We start from the raw sequence: 25101 nt of genomic DNA on the forward strand, positions 1-25101 counted from the left end.
AAACTAACGAGAGGTCTGGACCTCTCGTTAGGACAGCTCCGTGGCAGGAAAAGTGTTAAGTGAAAAAATAAACAAACTTTGAGCCAATCCCAGCGCATTAGCAGAGCTAAAAGCGCTGTGATTGGTCCAAAGGACCTCAGAAAACACATAAAAAAATAAAAATAAAAAAAGGATCGGGAGGGGCAAGGGCGCTCATCAGGAGCGTCCTGTACGGACGGCCTTGCCCCCCCCCCGCTGCTCCCCACTTTCCGCTGCTCCCCCCACCCCGAAAAAGCAAACTTGTAGAAGCCCCTGCCCCCCTCCCTTCCTCACTACTCTCAGCTCCGCCTCCCGACATCCTCCGTCTGTGCCCCGCCCCCTTTGGGGATCGTCGCCGCCATTCCCCTTCTCCATCGGGCCCCCCTCCCTCTTACCGGGCCCGTGCAGCGCCTCTGTCCGAAGGCGCTGCACGGGCAAGAAGAACGCAGAATCAGCTGATGCCTGCCTTCGCGATGGCATCGATAGAGCGTCTTTCTCCTCCTGGGCCCGCCCCTGTCTGACGTCAGTAACCTACGTAGGTTACTGACGTCAGACAGGGGCGGGCCCAGGAGGAGAAAGACGCTCTATCGATGCCATCGCGAAGGCAGGCATCAGCTGATTCTGCGTTCTTCTTGCCCGTGCAGCGCCTTCGGACAGAGGCGCTGCACGGGCCCGGTAAGAGGGAGGGGGGCCCGATGGAGAAGGGGAATGGCGGCGACGATCCCCAAAGGGGGCGGGGCACAGACGGAGGATGTCGGGAGGCGGAGCTGAGAGTAGTGAGGAAGGGAGGGGGGGCAGGGGCTTCTACAAGTTTGCTTTTTCGGGGTGGGGGGAGCAGCGGAAAGTGGGGAGCAGCGGGGGGGGGGGGCAAGGCCGTCCGTACAGGACGCTCCTGATGAGCGCCCTTGCCCCCTCCCGATCCTTTTTTATTTTTATTTTTTTATGTGTTTTCTGAGGTCCTTTGGACCAATCACAGCGCTTTTAGCTCTGCTAATGCGCTGGGATTGGCTCAAAGTTTGTTTATTTTTTCACTTAACACTTTTTCCTGCCACGGAGCTGTCCTAACGAGAGGTCCAGACCGATGTGTATTGTGATTCTTTGATACATTGTACGTTTCACTACCGATCTCAGCATGTGTGACTTTTTTTTTTGGTGCATTTTTCGTTATTTTAAAATCGTTAGGGACTTTAACGATTTAGATTTTTTTACGTTTGGTTGCTGCATCTGCCTCTAAGACATATATAAAGAGAGACTTCTCTGCTCTGGGTACAGGGCTTTGCATTGTTCACTATTTATCCAACCCTGACCAGACTCCAAACATCCCCAGTTTAACCAATTAATCTTGATTGGGCCCTGAATGTGTGATGCTGACAGCCTCTTTCACACTTCATTAAACAGGAAAGTTTGCAGTGTGTAAAACGCTCCCACTTTCAGTCTCCTCTCTTTATTATTCTCACTATAATCTGCCTAATGGCACAATCAAACCCACTCACACTTTCTATCTGGGAAGACTGCCTCCATCCTGGTCGATCACTGGCACTGAGTCAATAATATTACGGAGAAGAGATTCTTCTTAATTTAAGGGGAGGGGCTCTACACAGCAGATAAAACTGTGGCTTATTGTCTACACAAAAAAACATATCACCTTCCCCTCAGACCCAGGATGAGAAGTAGAGGTTAGATCCATGCCTGAAGGTTATAGGTCTTCATTCTTAAACCTTGTCTGGCAGTACTCTGGACCTCAGAATTGCAAAGAAACTGCTTTCAATATAAGAGACACCAGGTGGTTCAGGAGATGGGCACAGGGATACAGACCCTGTCACCTCTAGGACTGGAGGACTTGAGGGATGGGCACAGGGATACAAGAGCCTGTCACATCTAGGACTGGAGGGCTTAGCGAATGGACAAAGAGCCTGTCACCTCTAGGACTGGAGGACTCAAGGGATGGGCACAGGGATACAGAGCCTGTCACCTCTAGGACTGGAGGACTTGAGGGATGGGCACAGGGATACAAGAGCCTGTCACATCTAGGACTGGAGGGCTTAGCGAATGGACAAAGAGCCTGTCACCTCTAGGACTGGAGGACTCGAGGGATGGGCACAGGGATACAGAGCCTGTCACCTCTAGGACTGGAGGACTTGAGGGATGAGCACAGGGATACAACAGCCTGTCACATCTAGGACCGGAGGGCTTAGCGAATGGACAAAGAGCCTGTCACCTCTAGGACTGGAGGACTTGAGAGATGGGCACAGGGATACAGAGCCTGTCACCTCTAGGACTGGAGGACTCAGGGATGCACAGTCTACCTCTAGGACTGCAGGGCTCAGCGGATGGACAAAGAGCCTGTCACCGCTAGGGGTGGAGGGATCAGAGGATGGATGTAGCGATGCAGAGCCTGCCACCTCTAGGACTGCAGGACTCAGGGAATGGACACCGGGGAAATAGAGTCTGTCACCTCTAGGATTGTAAGGATCAGGGGATGCACATAGGGATATAGAGCCTGCCACTTCTAGGACTGAGGAGCTTGAATTTCTCAAGTTCTTAATTATATCATCGCCTGCAATTAAATAAATAAATAAAAGACTACATGTTAAAAAAATTTATTAAAATGTCCAGCAGTTAAGAAATGTTCCATGTTTAACATCACAGTAATATTACAGAACACTGTAAAACATCAAAACCAGCAGGAAAAATTGGAGCGAGATGTATTTCAGACCAATGGACACAGCACATAAAACAAAGAGGAATGTGAGATGGTCACACACTGCAGTAGCCCCTCAGTGCCAGGCAGGTTACTTTGTTAGCACAAAATTGAAATAACAGTGGGATTTTTCTTTTCTTTTTTTTTAAGCTTTAATACATGATTAAAAGTGGACATAATAGCCAGTACAAGATAAGAAATGACCCTTTAATAATCTTCAAATTACATTACTGCATCAATGGGCCACCTTTCCTCTGCTATAGCTGTGATGACAAAGGCCTCTCTGCTGCTGAATCTGGAGCAGTGCAAACAATTACCCAGAGGATGAAATCTCCCCAAGGGCATAAGCCATATATCTCCTGCAGACTAAGCTGAACACAGCATACCAGAGAGAGAAAAAAAAATAAGAATAGAAAGTACCCAAGTACTTTCAGATATTCTGTCAGTTACTCAAGCTCAGTTATTTGACAGAACTTACATCACAGACTGTGAGTTTTTGGAGGAAGGAATTCCCCTCACTCATACCATTGTGTTCATCTGAAATTCTCTGGGCAAAGAACATGAACCAGTTTGAAGCAACACAACCTTGGGATTTTCCAAGAGCCGGGCATACTGAAGATCTTTCCCCTAAAGATCAATGAAACCCTCCTGAAAAGTACTGTGCCATCTTTAGTCAGAGGTTCTGACCTTTGTTATCTTCACAAGAGAGTTCTTTAATGCCTAATAAATGGCTTTGCTGACCTTGATTATTCCCTTTTCTGGGAACCATCAGGCTCCTGCTTTAAGAAACTGGAACTCAGAGGAAAAGATCAGATGTTTTTAAAGGATTCAAAGTCCTTTCCACAAAAAAGACAAAACAAAACAAAAAACAAATCTATATAAAAACATTTGCACCTCTACCTCAGTCTACAGTTCTAAGACAACTCATCTTAACACTTCGATACACTTTTACTAGCATTCCCATTGTGTCCTATAAAAGACATTTAAAAATCTTCCACATTGGTACTGTGATTTTTTTTGGGGGGAGGGGCAGGTAAGGGTAGTATAAACCCAGTTTCTCCCCACATCCTTTTCTAAAAGCACAGTGATCAGCATAGGGAAATTCAGATGCTTTACTGTCAGGTCCTCAGGTATTTCATGCACAATTTCTTTGGAAATAAACACAGCAAATTTGTCAAGAAAAACAATGCATGAGGAAGACTCGCTCACTGGCCTTTTAAGTCAAAATATCAAGGGAGAAAACTCAAGTCCATAGGAAATATGGACCAGCAACAAGAAGAGTAGCCAAAAGATGGCGCCATTGTTTCATCAAACATACATTTTTCCTTAGCAAAAGGTTTCCTTAAATTAAATGGACAGTACCAGTGGGTTCTAATGATACATTGCTACCAAAAACCTTCATTTTCATGTAATGTGCTATTTACCCTGAAGTGAAAGTATCTAAATAAACAAAATGTCACAAGCCAAGCCCCATACATGTGGAAGGAATGTGATTAAAGATGAATGATTCTGAGGATCTTTAAGTACACTAGAGCAAAAGATGTAGTGGAGAATGGAGGTGGGAAGAGGATAGGAGAGGAGAGGATGGCTGTGGTCTTCTTAGCTGACACAACGGAATCAGCCTATGACAGATGAACTTCACTTTTTGTGCAGATCCTTCCCAGATGAGAAACGTTACAGTCAATGCATACAGAACGTGAGTGGCATAAGAACAGATTAGGGACAAACAGCTCTCTTGCACCTATAGTGGACTTGGTGATGCACACCTACGAACATGGTTGCAGTATAAATATTTATATATATATATACACACACACAGCAAAACCTCATTATGATACACCTGGTTTCCAGGACCTCTACAGAATGCCTCCAAAGTGGTTTTATAATCTGTTCAAGACACTAAGAAAAGTGGTGCTGAATTCAAGTGGTGATTACCTTTTATAAAACCCATAATTAAAGCAACATGCATACTGCTCACTGCTGAATTTGAACCCGATAGCAATGAGGCTACAAAATAAAAGTGGAGCACATGAGTGAATGACTCCCTCAGAATTGGTCAAAAAACGGTTCTGTTTACATTTTACAAAGATCAGAAAAGAGAGAGATAAGTACCATCAGTAGAAGAGAGACAGGAAGATACTGGCTGGTGGGGAACAATAGGAGAGATGTAAGTAAGTGAGAAGAAGGAAGGAAGTGAAACAGGGTGGGGGTGGAATAAGTAAGAAGAAGGAAATGATGGCTGGGTTGAGGGGTGCAGGAAAAAGCTGGTTAGGACCATAGGAGAGGAGCAGGAAGACCAAGGGGCAGTAAGGAAGGTGCAGGAAGATGAAGGCTGAGGTGGAGACTGTAGTAGAGAAGGAGGGATAGTGATTGGGAGTGGCAGGAGAGGAGGAGGCAGACAGTGGTAGAGGGTTGTAAGAGAGGAGGAGGACAGTTATTGAGAGTGGAGGAGGAAGAGGACAGTGAAAGGGAGCAGTAAGGGAGGAGAAGGACAATGGTAGAGAGTGGTAGGAGAAGAGAAGGAAGTTTGCCTTGAAGGATGTGCAGATGACTGTGATGGAGCTCCCCAGCAATGGCTCAATTCTGTCTTTGGTCATTCAATGAGCATCTAATATAGGCAGAAATAAACAAGTGGCCTAGATGAAAAGAAGACCCAAGAAACTCATTACAGTAGCACAAAAAAGAGAAACGCTGAAGGTTATATGAACATAGGGTGGGCTTGAAAAGGAGAAGCCACAGACTCCCGAAAACACAGAAAACTGTTACAGGAGAGGGACACTTATATGCATAGTGAGACTGTATGCCTGGGGTCTTATAATGAGGTTTTACTGTGTATATGCACATATCTATATGCATATATGTTCATCAATGTCCAGTTTCAATCTCATCTGTCTCTAAGAGACCAGAGTAAAGGCTTAAAATAAGGGGACCTGTCCACAAAGCTCACACACTGCCTGCCTTCCAATCCTTTTTCCTGGGTCCCATCCAGTGCTAATGGTTCAGGATCTCTGGGGCTTATGGCCCTTCTCCCTGGGCTCTAGAAGTAGTTGGATTCAGTCTCCCAGTCTAGTTCAGGATGCTTCCGATGTTTTCTCCTCTCCCAGTGAGATCTGTGATGCCGGTGGCTACCGTGGTGCTTGTGATGGCGTTTATGGTGATGCCGCCGTGTTCTGTGGAACCTCCGGGCTGGGGAAACAGAAATTCAGAGCTAAGCCTCTGCCATCATTACAACTAATGCCAAGCGACAGAACTTACACAAGAACATAGGAGTTGCCATACTGGGTCTGAACAAAGGTCCATCACGCCCAGTATCCTGTTTCCAACAGTGGCCAATTTAGCTAACAAGCACTTGACAGGATCCCAGATAAGCAATATGTCTTGCCCCAGGTCTGCCTTAATAACACTTATAAAAACATAAGAACATCATTTTATCCTTTTACTTCCTTTTGCTGCTTAGATTGTTGCTACGATGTCGTCACCAAGGTTAAAGACCCTGCGTGGAAATGTAATCTTTCAACAATGTTGATCTGTGTATCCCCATGACGCTTTGCTCAGATCTGCCCAGTTTTATAATGGTGATGATTGCTCACTGTCTTATATATACTGGTAATGAATTCTTCTTTTAAACATTTATTTTTAACTATTCAGCTGCTTTGAGGGACAGGTCTTTTTTACACTCTCCACCTCCACAGCAGAAAGGTCTGCCTGTTCAGCTACAATCTGGTTTCAATCTTCTATTTTTAGGAAAATACTGAAATCCTCTTTCCCCATCATGGGCTGAATATACTGCAAAACGTTTGATGATTCCTCTATTTTGCTGTGGGTCTTGGTGTTTGGTGAGTAGATTCCTCCCTTTCCTTATGCAAGAGGAGACCCATGAATTTCTTTATTGAACGTTTACATTTGAGCGTCTCTTATCATTGGTTGTTTGTAAGTATGTTTAAATTGAGGCTTGTTTGTAATTGTTTTTATGTTTTGTGTTTTTTATTTTGTAGATTGTCTTTGTATATATAGGGCCTGATGTTCAAAGGATTTATGCTTCTAACTTTGAGGTCTATGTTCATAAATTGGCTTCTTTGAAAATTTACTAGAGCTGAGTGCATAAATTTTTACTCAATATTTCACTAAACTCTTAAATTTAGGGGCATGAAAAGTGGGTGGCAACAGCAGTGGATTTAGGAAGGTGAAAGGAAGTTAGGAGCTTAGCACTGATTTTCAGCCCTAGGCTCATGAATCTAAACAATTTATGGACATAACTTTTAAGCGCCTATATTAAGATGAATTTTTGACTGAAAAGTTATGCCCCTAAGGGCTTTTTTTTACAAAGCAGCACTAGCAATTCCCACGTGACAAATGAGAGGAAGCCCAAAGGAACTGAATGGGTTTCCTCTCATCTGCCAGGCCAGGAATCACTACCATGGTTTAGTAAAAGAGGCCTAAGTTTGGCTGAAAATAGGGTGAAAATTTAGGGGGCTAATTTAGGAACTCAGCATTTTCTAAATATTGGACACTTAATTGTAAACCGCATTTTTTGTTTTCATTCTCTAGAGACTCTCTCTGTGCATTTGGATTGTAAACAGCTTATTTTATTCTACAGACTGTTTCTATGTTCATTTTCATTTTGTAGACTGCCTCAGTGCATTTAGATTGTACACCACTTTGTTTGATGCTTATTTTCATTCTGTTTACTGTCTCCATGTATTTGTATTCTAAACCACCTTGAGATGATGTTCAAAAGTATAATTATTTAATCCATGGAGATCCACGTCACCCTTGGATCAGCCGGTAGGGGTTACTGCTGAGCAGAGAGTACAGCATGTGGATGGGGAACTGTGGGCATGGTCCCTGGAGCTTTCCCAGTTCCTAATTCCTGCACTCAGTCCTCCAATCACCTTATGCTATGTAACCTGGGACCGAAGCATTTGCACCCACCCAGGGAGCTAATATAGGTGGTGGTAGTACTCTGCCCTTTTGAGGCAATTTGTACTTTTCCTGAAAAGGGAAAAAGGTTCCCAGGTAACACTCACCATGGGCGCTGTTTTATCCAGTGAGTGTTCTGCTTAGGACTTCTAAACTAGAGTGTGTAGTGCTTGTTCAAGATTAGAACTCCTCGTTCCTTATCTATGCATTAATTCCTTCTGCTCTTCTACATAAACCCTGGGAAATGAGTGCGCAGTGGGATCTCACGTTTTATGCAGATGATTTTGGGTCGGTCCCACTTCCCATTGTTGTGGCACTTGATGGTTGGAATATGCCTCTGGGTGAACCCTTCTTGGCACTGGTATCGTACCACGGAGTGAATGCTGTACTTTTCTTTCTTCTTTCCCATTGTAAAGGTGTTACCAACGGCAGGGGGAGAGCCACACAGCACTATAAAGAGAAACAGATAAAGCAGGAACTAAGCACAGGCTAGAGATTCACCTATCAGAAACAACAAGTGGGCACTGCACCCCTTCAAGACACACCTCAGCAGCACAAATTTCCTAGTCCAGACCTATTTCTAACAAATAAACTCTGCCTGCCTCCCACTTGGAGGTTCTGTGGAACCACAGCAGTTTTACAGCTTCTGGGGTGATGCTCTGATTGCACCACAGAAACAAAAAAAGAAGCAACACTGGGCCTTCAGGATTGAGATAATTGGTGTCCTTTTTATTATGAAAAGGACAGCAATTATCTCAATCCTGAAAGCCCAGTGTTGCTTCTTTTTTGTTTCTGTATATATTTGTTTGCTGTTTTACCCTCTCTTCTGTGACTCCGATTGCACCACAGACAGGTTTGCTATAAACGAAAATTCAAAGAAAAAAATAAAACAGAAGGATGAAAAGGATAAAGAGAGACATCTGGATGGATTTTCTAGCACTTATCAATGTTGACCCTATTGAAAATGAGCTCACCTTGATAAGAAATTATTGTATTTCTGGACAGATGGATAAATAGATTGCAATGAGTTGAAAAGTGTCAGAAAGTAGATGACTCCTTGTTCTTGCTCTGTTTGCCATATTTATAAGCCATCAGTCTGATAGTTAAAAGGAAAAATCCATATAATGGCCACAGTTATCTGGATAGTTCCTCTAATCAGTACTGTCTATGGATATCCAGCAACGCTATCTGGATCGACTTCCCCAGCACCATGTGGATTGCACCACTCAATATCCTCATAGACCTCCCTATCCGGATAACACCAATCATTATCCTTTTAGACCTCCATGACGCTATCCGGATGGCACCACTCAGTATCCTTATAGCCCTCCCCAGCTCTATCCAGATAGCACCATGTAATATACAAAAAGACCACTCAGGAACTATTTGGATAGCACTACAGTATTATTATAGACCTCCCTGGCACTATCGGGATCCTGCCCCACATTATCCTTATAGACTTCCCTGGCATATGAATGGCCGGGGGGGGGGGGGGGGGGGAGGGGAGCAAGAATGGATAGGTAGAGCACATCCCTTACCTGTCCCCTTTTTACAGACATAAGGCAGGTTGTAATTACAGGGTACATCATTCCATCGCCCATCTTCATGCGCCACCATCACCACACAATCCTCACCGCCAGCGAAGAAGTTATCCGGCTGCCTTTCCCGCCAGTTCTCATATTGCTTCAGGACAGAAAAGGGAGAGAGAGTGGCACAGAGGCTCAGCAAGAGGCAAGACTGGGGCACGGGGCAAACAACTTTCACAGCATCCTAACTCTGCTAAAAATGGATTAACACATCAAAGTTGCTGTGCTTGAAAGAGAGCTAGAGAATGACATGGAGACAGGGACCCACAGTAACCACAGAGATGGGGACGGGGACAGATCCCACGAGGACAGGGCAGGGATGGGGACAGAGCCCATGGGGATGGGGTGGGGACAGAACTTATGGGGACCGGGTGGGGATGGAGACATGGCCTGTGGGGATGTGGCAGGGACAGAGACCGAACCTGCGGGGTTGGGGTGGGGACAGAGACAGAACCCACGGGGACAGAAGTGGGAACCGGGACAACCTTTGTCATTCTCTAAAGAGAGCTCCTCCCATATGACTACAAGTTTATGGTTTTCACAGGGTGTGCATTTAGCTGAATGTTGAGATGTTTTTCAAGGCCATGCTTAGATCAGGTGTGTGTGGGAGGGGGAGGGGAGGGATAACAGGTGCTCTTAACATTTTCACAAATAAGTACATTTGCCTGCAGCAAACTGCAGGTACATAACATGTGGACACTTTGAACACATGCACCTTATGCTAATTTTCAAAGAGGAAAAAAAAAAAGCACCCAGGCCATTTCTCTTTGAAAATTAAGGTCATGTATGCTGGCTGTATGCTTTGCAAAATATGTGAGCTCATAGCCTGCTCCTTTTTAGGAGGTGCCCTCTGCCATGACCTCAAAGGCTTGTTTGCCAACCCATACTGCCCAGCTCCAGCTCATGGACTAGATCCAGTCTGGATTTCAGGAGACTCTCACATGGGAGGGGGGGGGGGGGGGGGGGGGAGAGAGAGAAAGGTTACACATGAAATATATACAAATAGGTGTAATGAATTCCTGCCCCATTTGGAAATTTTGAGGACCAGCCTAGCACAGCTCCCACATCCTGCAGAGAGAAATAGGACCTTAAAAACACATAGAATTCCATCCTAATCTCACAATGACTGGAAAGGTTGGCTGGTATTACTGATAAATGAAAGGGGGCCAGGGATCATTAGAAAAGACCCCCAGGCACTGCTTCTGTTCCAGGGTGTGACAAGAAAGTGATGGGCGGGTGCGGTTCTGCATCAAATCAGGAGCAGCAGCCAGACTCTTTCCCAGACCTAATAAATCCAAAATTCCCTGTTCCTCCACAAAGAGCTACAGGACACTGAGCTCAGGATCCCCCCCCCCCCCCCCCCCCAGGCCCCACCTCCAACTCAGTCAATTTGGTTTTCAGCATATTTGCAGTAAAGTGGTGTGGTAGCCCTGTTAGTCCACTTTTAAAGGTAATAAATAGAGATAAAACAAAATAAAGAGAAGAAAAAAAAAGAAGATTATACCATTTTATTGGACTAATAGCAAATAGCATATTTGCACAAATCACCCAGTTCTAAGTCCAGCATATGGAAATAAAGCTCATGAATATTCATAGTTGTCATCCCAGTCTGGCAGACTAAATGGTGCACCTTTTACTGCCTGAACTGCAAGGCACAGACAGGGGGATGATCAGAAGCAAACGCCGGCGCTAGAGGCTGTTAGCACCATACTAGCGCCGGCGTTTGCTACCGCCCCATGATCAGAGCCCTTGAGTGCATGAAACAACGTGTTTGAGGGCTCTGAATGCAACTAGCATGCAAATGGATACTAAACAGGGCTAAATATATTCATCCCCAATGATCAGCGATCAGCGCGCCAAAGATTGGGTCGCTGGCTGTAGCAAACCCTACGCCAGCTCCGAGCTGGCGTAGGGTTTGCAGATCATTGGGGAGGAATGGTGAGCCCTGTCCAGCATGCATTTGCATGCTGGCATGCCCCCATTCCCCCCAACAAGGCAAACCTGTCAGCGACAGGGGGCTGGAGGTCCAGCGGACCTCCGGTCCCCCCGATGATCACCCCCCCCCCAGGTTCAGGGAGGGCTGGAGATCTGGTGGGTCTCCAGCCTCCCATAACTCCTATCAACCTGTGCACAGTCCCTGGTGGCCCAGTGGGCGACTAACCCCCTCCCCCCAGCGACAGGGGAGCTGGAGGTCCGCTGGACCGCCGGTTCCCCCCCCCCCCCCGATGATCCCCCCTAGGTTTATGAAGGGCTGGAGATCTGGTGGGTCTCCAGCTCCCCAACCCCCCAGCAAAATGTCCCTGGTGGTCCAGTGATCAATCCACCCCCCTCTCCCTGCCTACCCACCCCCTCTCCCTACCCCCCTACCTTGTTGGTCGGAGGAGGGAGGTAGCCTGCTTCCCTCTTCTTCCTTCAAAGCTGCAAAATGGTGGCGCCCAGCCCTGCCCCACCCCACCCAGCGCATCCCAGGATACACTGGGCAGGGCTGGGCACCGCCATTTTGTGGCATCAAAGGAAGAGGAGGGAGGCAGGCTACCTTCCTCCTCCGACCCACGAGGTAGGGGGGTAGGGAGAGGGGGGTGTGGGTAGGCAGGGAGAGGGGGGTGCTTGATCACTGGACCACCAGGGACCCTTTGCTGGGGGGTTTAGGGGGCTGGAGACCCACCGGATCTCCAGCCCTCCCTGAACCTAGGGAGGGGATCGTCGGGGGGGGGGGGACCGGCGGTCCAGCGGACCTCCAGCCCCCCTGTCGCTGGGGGGGAGGGGTTGGTCACCCACTGGGCCATCAGGGACTAGGTGGACATGTTGACAGGAGTTAGGGGGGCTAGAGACCCACAGGATCTCCAGCCCTCCCTGAACCTGGGGGGGGGGGGATTGTCAGAGGGACTGGAGGTCCGCCAGACCTCCAGTCATCATTGCTCGGGGCAGGGGTAGTTGGGGCATGGTGGTCCCATGGACCTCCAGCCCCTGTGTTTGACAGGTTTGGGCTTTTGACACAATTCTCCCACACTTCTACCCCATGATCAGAGATAATTGCGTGCTTAAATTTGCATGCAATTATCTCTGATCATCGGTGAGTAAAGCCCCGCACTGTTCCAGCGCTATTTTAGAGCACTGTTTGGAACAGCGTGGGGCTTTTGATCATCTGCTGAATGTGGCTCTCCAGAGGTCCTGCTGCAGGAGCAGGTCCACCCTGATACATGACAACCAAAAGTTAAACTGCAAAGGGAAACCAAATCTGCAGAGCAACGGCGGAACCTCTGGAGACAGAATGCAGGGAACTGCAGTCGTGGGTTTAAGATTTTGACACTCACAAGCAGAGCTGGAGTGTAGGGAATGAGGAGAGGGGGATCTGTTGCCTTCAAAATTTGGCACCCTCACCAATTGTTTATATCCCCTCTGACTAAACCTACTACTACTTATCATTTCTATAGCGCTACTAGACGTACGCAGCGCTGTACACTTGAACATGAAGAGAAAGTCCCTGCTCGACAGAGCTTACAATCTAAACCTGAGCCTAAGTCACTGGGGGGGGGGGGGGGGGGGGGGGGCAAGAAAAGAGCAGCTGCCAAAAATACAGGCCTTGAGGAACGTGGGGCATGGAGCCCCGGCATCTACCACATCCACACTACAGTATACAGGGCAAAGTCTGGTCCTGCACTAGGAAAGCGGCTCCATAGAGCTCTGAAAAATCAAACAAAAACCAAAACAACCATGAAAGGGGGATGGGCGATTATTCAGCTGGCTGTGCTCTGCCAGTGTGACACATATCAGTATAATTAAGTCACTTCTGCTGTTAATGGTGGCAGCGTGAAGCCTGGTCTCTCTCTCTCCTTTAATTGTAATTAGGGAATAGAACAGATGGTGCAGACCCTGTAATGCTATTTATGATCCTTCAATGTGAAGGTGAGACAGCCTACCATTCTGTACTTTTCAAGAGGATCTGAAAATAAACCAGCAGCCCAAGGGAGCTGCCAAACCCACCGGAGCTCTCCTCAGTGGCCATCAGCTACTTTCTAACTGGGCATTTGAAATACAACCTCCTAGCTCCAAATCAGGGAGCTTATGATTGAGCTCCAAAAGTAGCTGGTAGTGGTAGTGAGGCAGCCTGGGCAAAGAAATCATATTAATTTGGTGTTTAACTTTTCAGTCCTGCAAGTGGTAGAATGCCATCTGGTTTTAATTTGCTCAAATGTCTAGCTTTTGCTAGACTACAGGTTAGAAAGGTCAGTGAGAAATGAAACTTTCTTTGTCCCTTTTTGAGTGATGGATTGTTAAGGCTAGTTCATATTTACCACATCTGGATGCCATTCAATCTCGAGGGGATCAGCAAGCAAGGCATACTGCAGTTTTAAAAAGATTAGGCTAACGCTGTTTAGAAGGAGATAGTGTAGGTTTAAATAATTCTAGATAATTTAGATTTTGTCTTATAAGGAATTCTGATTTCTGCTTATTTTAGAATATGTTTTATTCTGTTTAATTAATAAGTTCTATTTCTATGTAGAATATCTTTTCAATCCAGTGTCTGACTTTTCAAGTGAGCTTTGTCTGCAGTTTAAGAGGTCATCATCTGGTTTGAATTATCCACAGTTCTAGCTAGGTGAAAGAGGTCAGGACAAGTCAAGTCTTCTCCTTGATGAATAGCTAAATGTAGGACTGGTCTCCTGAAAGTAATAACAAACCATGTCTGTGTGCCATTAAGCAAGACTGGCCCCTTGGCCCCTTAGCCCCTCAATGAACCTAAGTTATGAAATTAGCTGATTATGTGAATAATAATAAAATGCAGGAGATAGGTGCCACATTGTCTAGTTTGAGAGGCCCCAGGTCATAGGTCAGTTTAGGAAATATCTGAAACCTATGTAACTGATATTTTTGAGTAAATGTGTAATAATAATTAGTTCAAGACAGGGTAATCAATCTATTCTTTACCATCTGGTGAGAAAGGGGGGCTAGAGAGGTGTAGGACCCTATATAACTGAGAGCAGAAGCAGCTTACGTTAGAAGAGAAGGAGCTGAGACGAGAGAGACAAGACACAGAGAGCTGAAGAGAAGGAGAGACCTAGAGCTGATGTCCTACTTTGTTTGCTGGCAAATAAAGAAGATTTCTCTCTCATTCTGGTGTGTGGTGTTTGACTCCTGAAGTACCACAGATTCTGCTAACAATAGTGGTAATTCCTGCAACAGTAGGAGACCCCTAGTGACCCCTCCCCCCCAGCCTATCAGGATATCTGCAAAATATATGTATGGGATACATTTGCATGCAGAGACCCAGTATTTGCAGATTTATCTCATCCTAATTCAGTTTGGATAGGGGTCCCCCCACCCCAGGACAGCTTCCGCTGCTTCAGTCTGGATGCTTGGATCACCTCTATGACTCTGCCATGCCACAGACATTTTGAGGTCTGGTGAGGTAGTGGAATTGCCAAGGTTCTGGGGAAGGGAAATTCTATTCATGTTTATTCTCCTTTACTCCCAGTGTTTTCTCATACTCACCAGTCCAGAATTGTCCGTCCACTGGAAATCCTGTTCCACAATCCTGTCATTGAGTCCAATCCAGGTGTTCTCATGGCCAAAGCCTATCAAGGAAATGCAGAAAGCTAAGGAAAGTACATTTTGCCTGCTGAACAGGGTTCTATGCTACTTTTCATCCTAGTGTAACCAACCTCAAGGAAATGCAGAGAGGTAAGGAGAGACAATTTCACTGCTGAATGGGGGGGGGGGGGGGGGGGGGTCTATGCAACTTCTCATCCCAAGAGGTAAGGAGAGACCATCTTGAATGGGAGGTGGGGGGGGGTGCCTATGCTACTTCCCATTCCAGTATAACCAACTCTATGGAAATGCAGAGAGCTAAGGAGAGACCACTTTACTACAGAATGGGGGTCTATGCAACTTCTGATCCCAGTATAACCAACTCTATGGAAATGCAGAGAGCTAAGACCACTTTACTGCTGAATGGGGATCTATGCAACTATGAATTGGGGGGGGGGGGGGGGGGGGGAGGGGTGTCTATGCTATTTCTCATCCCAGTATAACCAACCCTATGGAAATGCAGAGAGGTGAGAGACCATCCTGAATGAGGGGTGGGGGGGTGTCTATGCTACTTCTTATTCCAGTATAACCAACTCTATGGAAATGCAGAGAGCTAAGGAGAGACCACTTTACTGCTGAATGGGGATCTATGCAACTATGAATTGGGGGGGGGGGGGGAGGGGTGTCTATGCTACTTCTGGTTCCAGTATAACCAACCCTATGGAAATGCAGAGAGGTAAGGAAAGAAAGACCATTTCACATGAAGAATGGGGGCCTATGCAATTTATCATCCCATGGTTCGGTTCTCAGTCAGTGGTTCTCAAACTAGGGTCCATGGATCATGCTTTTTGTGTATGCGGTGGAAAACTGGGAGGGAAAGAGCTTGGGGTCCCACCAAATTTCACAATAAATTTTATTAAGCTTCCTTAACTGTAAGCAATTTGAAACTCACCACTCTGGACAGTCTCTTACCATTAATGAAGCGTTGCTCCTCTGGCGTGTGAATACTGGTCAGGTGACCCATTCGCCGGCGACAGTCCCTCTCTGCATCCTCCCAGGACCGTCGGTGAGGAAAGTAGTGATAGCAGTGGCCCTGAAATTTGTGCCAGTTGTGGTCACAGCCCTCGGTGTCTGGAAACAGGGGATAGAAGGTCTGTTGAGAGGGGCCCTCTACAGAGAGCAAATCTCAGGTATCTTAGATCCAATATTTTAGCATTCCAGCACTAATTACTGGTGCAGGGGAGGTATATGTCCTCCAGCTGTCAGCTCAGCTTCTGTTACCTGCTTTAGGGCCTCTGTGCTAGTGGCCTGTGGGATTCCCTTTTTCCATATTTTCTTCCATTACTTTTAAAAATGCTCTTGCTTGAACGCAAATACTTAAGACACAGAAATTTTGCCACAGAAGCACCTCTAACAGGCCCTGGGGTTTTCCCTGTGTATGTGTTTAACCCATTTCAATCCTCCCCTCTAGGGTGTGCTACAGAAGACTATAATTATATCCAGGATATCTCAAACTGCCCTTGAAGGGGTACAGGAAAATAGAACCCCATTCCTGCTAGTCACTGTACCCCTAGCTGTCTACATACAGTATTTCTAAGCTGTTGCTCTGGACTAGAAACGAGACAAATCAGGTAGCCAGAAACAGAGAGCCACAACTTTTCAAAGTCAAAGTCACTCACAAGTGAGGCCTCTGCAGACACTCTTGTCTCAGTTACACCTAGGGCACAATTAACCTCTTAGTGGACCTGAGGCAAACAGGTATATTGGGTCCCTCAATCATAATGTAAATCCATTTTAATACTTCCACAAATGGAGCTCCCCATGCTTCTGCCTACAGATGAAAACTGTCAGAAGAAGACGCAGTGGGTAAGACGAACTGTTCTCCTCTTGCCGAAAGGAGGACATTGCACAGGGGTGGGAAGAATAGACAGACTTCTATGGGCAGAAGGCTCTGATCTCTTCCCCCACACCCATGCACACACTTCTTTTTCCCAACAACTGACTTAGCATAAAGTGCCTTCCTAAATATTTAGGCCCTAGGCATTTGCCTAGTTTGCCTATGCCTTAATCCTGCCTGGCCACACCAAAGTTCTGAATTCTGATAAATGCAAATTCCTCCTGGGATGGCTCCAGACTAGCAGTGAATGGGTTAAATCTCTGTCACACTGACAGAACAGTCTGAAGGCAAAGCTGGCCTCTGAGAAGAGGCCCAGAGGAGGGTGCCAGGACCTCTCAATAGAAAGATTTTCTGGTACCTGGTACCTGGCTACCCCTCCCTAGCTACTTCTCATCCCATCATTCCCTAGTTCAGTCTACTTGCACCATCTCTCTGCACCCACGGCAGCCATTGGCAGTACACCCATATACGGCCAGCTCAGCCAATAGACCAGGTGAGGCTGTGGTCCAGGGCGCCAAATACCCAAGCCCATGACATCACCCGACACCCAGCCCATAAAACAAAGAGCTCTCTTTTTTACCGTCGATCCTGACTGACGTGAGGAGGAGGCAGGGCGGGCACCAGGCGGCTTCAGTTACCTTTAGTGGTTTTCTCTTCTCTTTCCTTCTTCCTCCTCTCTCCGCTGGACACAGCCCTCCCCCCTCTCAGCAGCTGATGGGTGCATGGAGCAAGTTGGAACTGCCATCTGCCACCCCATCCCAGAAGACAGGCTAGTTCAGGCAAGGAGGTTTAAACCTCCTTGAGTTTAAGGCTGACAAACCCCAGACACCGGGTCACCATGGCAACTAAAAATTCAGACCTGGCGCCTAAGGTTTGCAGGCCGTGACACTGCCTGATTGTTTTTTGGTCATTTGCAGCCATATCTTTTTTCTTTCCTCTCCTCATGATGCATTTCTCCCTCTCTCCTCCCTGAGTGCAAGTAAGCAGCTCTCCTGACCCCCTTACTCAGGTACAAACACTTCTCCACTTCTTCCCATGCCCCATGGTGCTTCAAATCTGTCTCCTTGCTGCAGCAGAGATCAACACACACTGTTTGCAGCTGGCCCTGAACCTTTCCTCTGCACGTCTCGGCCCCTGTGTAAACAAGAGAATGCATCAGCAGGGGCCAGACATGGCAGAGGAAAGGTTGCAAACTAGTTGTGATAAGCAAACGCAACATTATTCCCTAATGTGGCTGTGCCACATGAACTTGATCTTACCACAACATCACCCTGTATTTGTTCACACCGGAGCCTGCAAAGGCCTCTCTGGTACTATGTAAGCCACATTGAGCCTACAAATAGGTCGGAAAATGTGGGATACAAATGTAACAAACAAACAAACAAACAAACAAATAAATATATCTAATTTAATAATTTGCTCTTCCAACGTTCCAATGTCTCTGGCTGCGTTCGTAACCACCAGCTGACGTCACTCTCCCACATTGGAATGTTGCAAGAGCCAGGAGGCGGGACCCCTCTCCAAGTTCCAGACCCCCTCCCTCCAGACCCGCCCTACAAGTTCCAGACCTTCTCTCCCTCCAACTCGACTCAGTTCCAGCCTGACCTCTTCTCCCACAACAGTCCTTCGCCTGCCCCTCCCTTCCTGCATGCTGCCCACCCAGAATTTAAAAGGCATTTAAAAAACACAGAGCTGACCCCTCTGCTACCCTCCCCTCTCCCCCTCTTACCGGGGTCCCGGCAGCAGTGAAAGGCGAACAGGCTTGGTGAGTTGACTGCCTTCCCTTCTCTTCGCTCTGAGCTCTGCCTCTGGTCCCACCCTCATTTCCTGTTTCCGCAAGGGTCCTGGAACTCAGAGGAGAGGGAAGGGGGGCCTGGAACTCAGGGGAGGAGGGGGGAATGCACCACCTTGAAAAACAAATCAGCACCCCCAGTCAGGCCCATAGAAAACACCTGGAAAGTTATGGACAAGTGGTGAGTTGCAGGGGAGTGGGAGAGGGGAGGGAGGATGGCCTGGAAATCGGAGGGGAGGAAAGGGGGCCATGCAACTCGGAGGGGGGGGAGGAAAGGGGGCCGAGGAACTCAGAGGGGAGGGAGGAAAGGGGGCCGTGGGACTCGGAGGGGAGGAAGGGGGGCGTGGGACTCGGAGGGGACAGAGAGAGAGAGCGAGGGAGGGGGGATAACCTTGCTAGCGCCCGCTTCATTTCATACAGAAATGGGCCTTTTTTACTAGTATATATGGTATATATGTGTGTGTGTGTGTTTAGTGTTAGTCCTTTTCCCCTCTGTGCATGAAGTTTTGGGACTCCCCACCTTGGCTTAGTTCATTATTGCTCTCTCCTCCTCCATTTCTCTATTTCTCCCAAAAAAGTTAAGAAAAGGAGAAAATGTTCCAAAAAGGTACAGTAAATAGTAGGGTGAGAGAAAGCAAACAGAGAGTCCTGGCAAAGTTTTAGCATAGCAGTTCAGTTCGCTGGGAGCAGGGACTTTGCAACCTGCAGCAAAAAGGTCAGAGCTGCCAGACAAAAGAATGTTTGGCTGATGCAGGGGGGGGGGGGGGGGGGGGGGGTTGGGAGGAGGGAAAAGAGAGAAAGGAGATGCTGGACCAGGGGAGGGGCAGGTGCTGATGGCGACTTATAGTTTGCAGGGGGCGCCAACATAGTTTGCAGGGGGGGCACCAGAGACCCTAGCACCGGCCCTGTAGCCACCTGCCACTGAATTTAGTGTAGGAACATGGCATGCTGGGAAGTGCAAAAGATGGCTATAAGCCAGGGGAGCACGGAGTCCCCACAAAAGAGACCTGGAAAACACTGAGAGAGCCATCAGCTCACCCATCCTTCTTATGAGCTCTGATGTTTCCTGGAAAATACCATCCTATCCTAAAGACTATAGACCTGGACTTTCAAACCTCACCAGCCAAGGTATTCATTTTTACTGCTGCAAAGGTGGGGAGGGGGAGTAGTAGGCAGAGAAAATGCTTGGGTCATGACCACCCAGTTCACCCTCAGGCCCACCCAAAAATTGAGGTATGGCTACATTACTGCTCCTAATGATTATCCATGATTTAGATTTGCATGCATACTACGTCCATTGTATGTAAACCATCAGGGATACCCAGAAAAGGCCTTAAGGCAGCGTTTCATAAACTGTGCACCACAGCGAACTCTCTGGGGTGCCGCAGCAAATCCCGACCTCCCTCCCACATGAACCGCTACCGCACACAGCAGCAGCAGCAGAAAAACAACAACAACAAAAAGCAAGCGCAGGGCTGCAGCAGCCTTCGAGCATGTGTTGTCAGTTCTGCCGGTCCTCTGCCCCTGGAACTGGAAGTTGACGTCAGCGGGGGCAGAGGACCAGCAGAATCAACAGCCCATGCCTGAATGCTGCTACGGCCCCGCACTTGCAATTTCTTTTGGTCGTGGCCACTGGGGACACGGAGCAGATGGCCTTCGGGACTCACAGAGACGACTGCCAAGGAGGTTGCATGAAAACAGGAGATGGGATAAAGTCAAAAAGTTGAAGCCAATAGGTCAGTCTCTGTTTCCCTTCCCATTCAAAACAAAGCAAGCAAACCTATGAGCTGCTGCATCTAAGTTGTCATTCTTTATTGTTGGTAGCATTTTTTATTTAATACTACTACTACTTATTTCTATAGCGCTACTAGACGTACGCAGTGCTGTACTTATATTTTTAAACATGCTGGCTTGTGCAGCATACAGATGTACAAAGAGGAAGTTTAATAACGGAATAACTTTTCATGAGTAGAGTAGTAATTTGTTATAAATCGTAATCAGTGTATCATTTGGAGGGGCTGGTTATAGGGCCACTGTAAGACTGTTGTTATATTTGTGCAGAGAAAAAGATGGGAACCTGTGCGGTCGGGGGGGGGGGGGGGGGGGGGGGGGAGATCAGTGTGGCTGGGGGGGGGGGGGGGTGCCGCAAAAATTTGCTTGGACACGAAGGGTGTCGTAAACTGAAAAGGTTTGGGAACCACTGCCTTAAGGATTGGAAATTCTAACATGGACGCTGCAGTTGGGATGAGCCTTCCTAGAATGGCAAGGGCTGAAGGTCCTTTTCATTGCCGTGTCTTAGAAGATGGTCTCTCTCTCTCTCTCTCTGAGATGCAGTCTCTAGGCCAGAGAATCAGAGGCTATGAACCTCGGCACGTCACCTGCATGAAATGCAGGTAAGCCTAGAGCTGAGACCCAGCAGCAAAAAGAAGGCACCAAAGAAGATGGTGTTTAGGTTGACCACTAAAGTATGTCGAGGTTCAGCTTTTCTAATAACAGCTCTGGCCTGCTGCTTTTCTCCATGTTTCACATGGAGACCAGATTGGATTATTGCTTAACAGGAAAAAGCCCTAAGTGTAATGAACCTAGAGTGACCGCAGCTGTCATGAACCTCTCAGAAGGCACTATGACACCTTTAAAGAGCCCAGAACAGGACAAGATTCTTTTGACAACAGGACACATGGCACAGTCCCCAGTTTGGGATGTTTGTTTATTTAAAACATTTATAGCCCGCTATTTCCAAAAAGTCAAAGCGGATAACAAACAACATATATAATCAAAATTATAAAACCACATAAAATAATAACTAAAAAATTCAAAATGACATAAAAATTCATATAACAAAATACAAATGACACATACAGTGAATGAATTCATTGGACACATACCATCGGCCTTCCAACACATTCCCTTATTCGTCGAATAGCATACCAACACATTCCTTACTCTCTGAATATGACATTAATGCATCCTTTACCGATCAGGTATATTATCATACTACTGCTTTCCCTTATTCATCAAATATCATACTAATGCATTCCTTTAGTTATGAAATATCATACAAACACATTCCCTTGCTCATCAATAGAGCCTCAACCAAGTTGAAATAGTTACAAAGACCTCAATGCACAAAGCCTTATACAGAAATTTGAACATTTTATATTTGCCCTTCTGTTTACTAAGCCGCGCTTTGGTTTGACTACAAGGAAAATGGTATATTAAGTGAAATAAACGACAATGCCGAGATATACATTGACTTTGAATGGGCTGTGTTGGCACAGCCACGCAGCAGGCAGCCACTAGCATGGCTTAGTAAACTGGGGGGTTGATTTGCCAAGCAATAGGTAATCAATGCAAGGTGTACAAAAGTGAGTTACATGATCAAATTGACTTGCCCCCATTAGTATTAGTGTGGCAGTATTTCAAGTAACCTGAAGTTTCTTTTAACACTGAGTCTGGGAGACCCAATAATAAACCACTGCAGTGATCTAAATGGTAAACAAGCAAAGACTCAAAAACACTACTACTACTACTTAACATTTCTAGAGTGCTACTAGGGTTACGCAGAGCTGTACAGTTTAACAGAGAAGGAGCTTACAATCTAAAGGACAAATGTACAGTCAGTCAAATAGGGCAGTCAAATTGGGCCAGTCTAGGTTTCCTGATTAGAGGCATAAAGGTTAGGTGCCGAAGGCGACATTGAAGAGGTGGGCTTTGAGCAAAGATTTGAAGATGGGCAGGGAGGGGGCTTGGCAAATGGGCTCAGGAAGTTTATTCCAAGCATAGGGTGAGGCGAGGCAGAAAGGGCGGAGCCTGGAGTTGGCAGTGGTGGAGAAGGGTACTGAGAGGTGGGATTTGTCCTGTGAGTGGAGGTTTCGGGTGGGAACGTAAGGGGAAATGAGGGTAGAGAGGTAATGAGAGGCTGTGGACTGAGTGCATTTGTAGGTTAGAAGGAGAAGCTTGAACTGTACACAGACTGTTAAAGTTTAAAATATTTTTGGTAGACCTGCACACTAATTTTCAAAGGCAGCATCCCGTCACAGAGCCCTTTCCAGTGTTCTAATAAAACTTGATTTCCTTTATATAATGCTCATGAAAGAAAAGTCTCTGTTCCATGCTTGCAGTCTGAACATAGGAACATAAGAATTGCCATACTGGGTCAGACCAAAGGTCCATCTACAGTAGCCCAGTATCGTGCTTCCAACTGTGGCCAATCCAGGTCACAAGTACTGGCAGAATCCCCCAGAGTAGCAAATTCCATACTACCAATCCCAGAGATAAGTAGTGTCTTTTCTCTCGTGTCTACCTTAATAGCAGTGTATGGGCTTTTCCTCCAGGACCTTGTCCAAACCTTTTTTTAAACCCAGATATGATAACTGCTGTACCACATCCTCCAGCAACAAGTTCCAGAGAGTGAAAAAATATTTTCTCCTACATGTTTTAAGTATTACTATGTAACATTATGGCGTGCCCCTAGTCTTTGCACTTTTGAAAGAGTAAAACAATCAATTCATGTTTAACCATTCTACTCCACTCAGGATTTTGTGGACCTCTATCATATCACCCCTCAACCGTCTTCTCCAAGCCAAAGAGCTCTGACGTTTTAAGCCTTTCCTGAAATGAGAGGAGTTCCTTCCCTTTATTCATATTGGTTGCCCTTCTTTGTACCTTTTCTGATTTAACTACATCTTTTTGAGACGCAGCAACCTGAATTACGCACGTCTTTTGGCGGTTTATGCGGCTGAAGGCGTTCTATTTACGAGCTGTTCAAACATCGGGGAATATAACCTGATTGTTTATCATCTTTATCAACTAGCTAATTAGTTGACCTAGAAGAGCTCTTTGACCCCTGATGCAGGCGTTTGTACGCCGAAACACGGCCCATATCGGGTTTTCATCATAAATAAAGGACTGCATTTTTCTCATTCCTGAAGGCCCAGTGTTTACTTTGTTTGTTTGTTTGGTTGCTTTTGTATGCTGTTTTCCCTCTTTTTTGTGACTGAGCACCAGGAGACCCAGGTTCAATTCCCTCTTTTTCACAGACGCTCTTTGTGGTCTTGGACAAGTCATTTCACATTGACCTGAAACATCTCCCCCCTCCCTCTCTCTCTCTTCAGTATTTTCCCCTTCTCTCTGCCCCCCAGATATGCCTTGTAGCATCCCCCTCTCTTTTTACCACCACCCTGCAACCCGTTCTCTCTCTCTCCTGCTTATCCCTTGCTCAATATTTCCAACCCCCCCCCCCCTTCCCAAAGCATCTATCCCTTATCTATATCTCTCCTGTTTTTCATTTAGGAATCAGGCTCATCCAGTACCCTGGGGCAGGTGAGGCCTCAATCCTCAGGCATTTCCAGTCAGGCACAAAGGTTCAGCACATGGCCTCTCAGTCTCCATGCCCCAGGCCTTCCTCCTGCATAGGCTTCCAGTTACCTAGGTGGTGGTGCTATTATAGAGGGTCCCCCAAGGACATGGCTGATGAATACTCAATTCTTTAAACCTAGGCTGAACCCTGACCATTGTCCTGTCGTGTCCCTCTTGTGTCTAATATTGAAACCTCCTACTAGCACCATGATGCCCTGACTTTGCACAACAGCAGTGGAAACAGATGCTCTGGTCTGGGCAGCAGGAGGTAGGTCTGGCCAAAGAAGTGATTAAAGCCTGGGAAAAGAAAACCAAGACAGGTAACAGCTGTCTACAGAAAATGAGCAATTAAAGTGATTCTCTCTCCAGCTGAAGAGTTTATGCTAAGAAGCCACACTTACATTTTAAAAAGAGGTTTGTTATCTGTGGTGCATAGCATTGCTGGATGGCTTCACTTATGGTGTAGCAGAGATGATAGAAGGGGGGGGGGGGGGATAGCTGAGGCTGAGACCAAGGCACAGCATGAACGGAAGATGTCTCCACTCTGCTGAAGCTGCAGGAGGGTGGGAATGTGTTCAAATTACCAGAACAGCAGTGCAGACTGGGAAGACCAGGTATTTTTCTATTCAACATCACCTTCATTACTCCTCTCTAATAGATATGTGAGGGGCAGAGCTCTGAGGAGCTGTCACAGCGTCTCTGCCTGAGGTGGAGGATTGAATAAGAAAAGGCAGAGGGAAGCCAAATGAGCCAGATGGGAGAAGGGATTCCTGTTACTATGTCTGTAGATTATACAGAAAGAGAGAAATACTGAGGTGTAGAAGAGAGAGAGAGAGAGAGAGAGAGAGAGAGAGAGAGAGAGAGAGAGAGAGAGAGAGACAGTAACAGCCTGACCAGAAAGATGAAAGGCCCACACTCCATGAGCTTTGGGGAAGCCCACAGCAATACAATACCAGCCAGCCAAAAAGGAAAATGTGAATCTTGCTCATTTGGCCTTCTCCCACTGCACAAGCTGCCTGGACACCCCAGAAGGCTCCTTTCTCATTCAGAGTACACCAGCACATTTATATGTGAATCTGGATTCCTAACCATGCTGTCTCTCAGAGCTGGACATTTATGAGCAAAGTTCTTGTGCTGAGCCTTATTACAGATGTGAGCATGGATACTAAACCCAAATTTCCTCACCATGCACTGCATTTAACAGACTCCGCTTCCTGGGTCTTGCACTGGTTGTGTATCTGCAGGTTTCCACACCTGCTTCACTCCATCCTTTTCCTATCACAGGGAGTGGAACTTCCAA

At 46.7% G+C, this 25101-nt stretch overlaps 1 protein-coding gene across 1 annotated transcript in view; it reads right to left on the reverse strand.

Moving 5' to 3' along the window:
- Positions 1–2636: 2636 nt before the first annotated feature.
- Positions 2637–25101, reverse strand: part of NCAN (neurocan) — a 143296-nt gene continuing 120831 nt past the window's right edge. The window contains exons 14-18 of the mRNA XM_030219917.1: positions 15727–15885; positions 14719–14801; positions 9178–9322; positions 7907–8089; positions 2637–5905 (exon numbers count right to left, since the gene is read on the reverse strand). Coding sequence (XP_030075777.1) covers positions 5757–5905; positions 7907–8089; positions 9178–9322; positions 14719–14801; positions 15727–15885 — 719 coding nt within the window. The 3' untranslated portion in view covers positions 2637–5756. The remainder of the gene's footprint in view (positions 5906–7906; positions 8090–9177; positions 9323–14718; positions 14802–15726; positions 15886–25101) is intronic.

The sequence above is a fragment of the Microcaecilia unicolor genome, chromosome 11 (assembly GCF_901765095.1).
Source record: "Microcaecilia unicolor chromosome 11, aMicUni1.1, whole genome shotgun sequence".
NCBI lineage: Eukaryota > Metazoa > Chordata > Amphibia > Gymnophiona > Siphonopidae > Microcaecilia > Microcaecilia unicolor.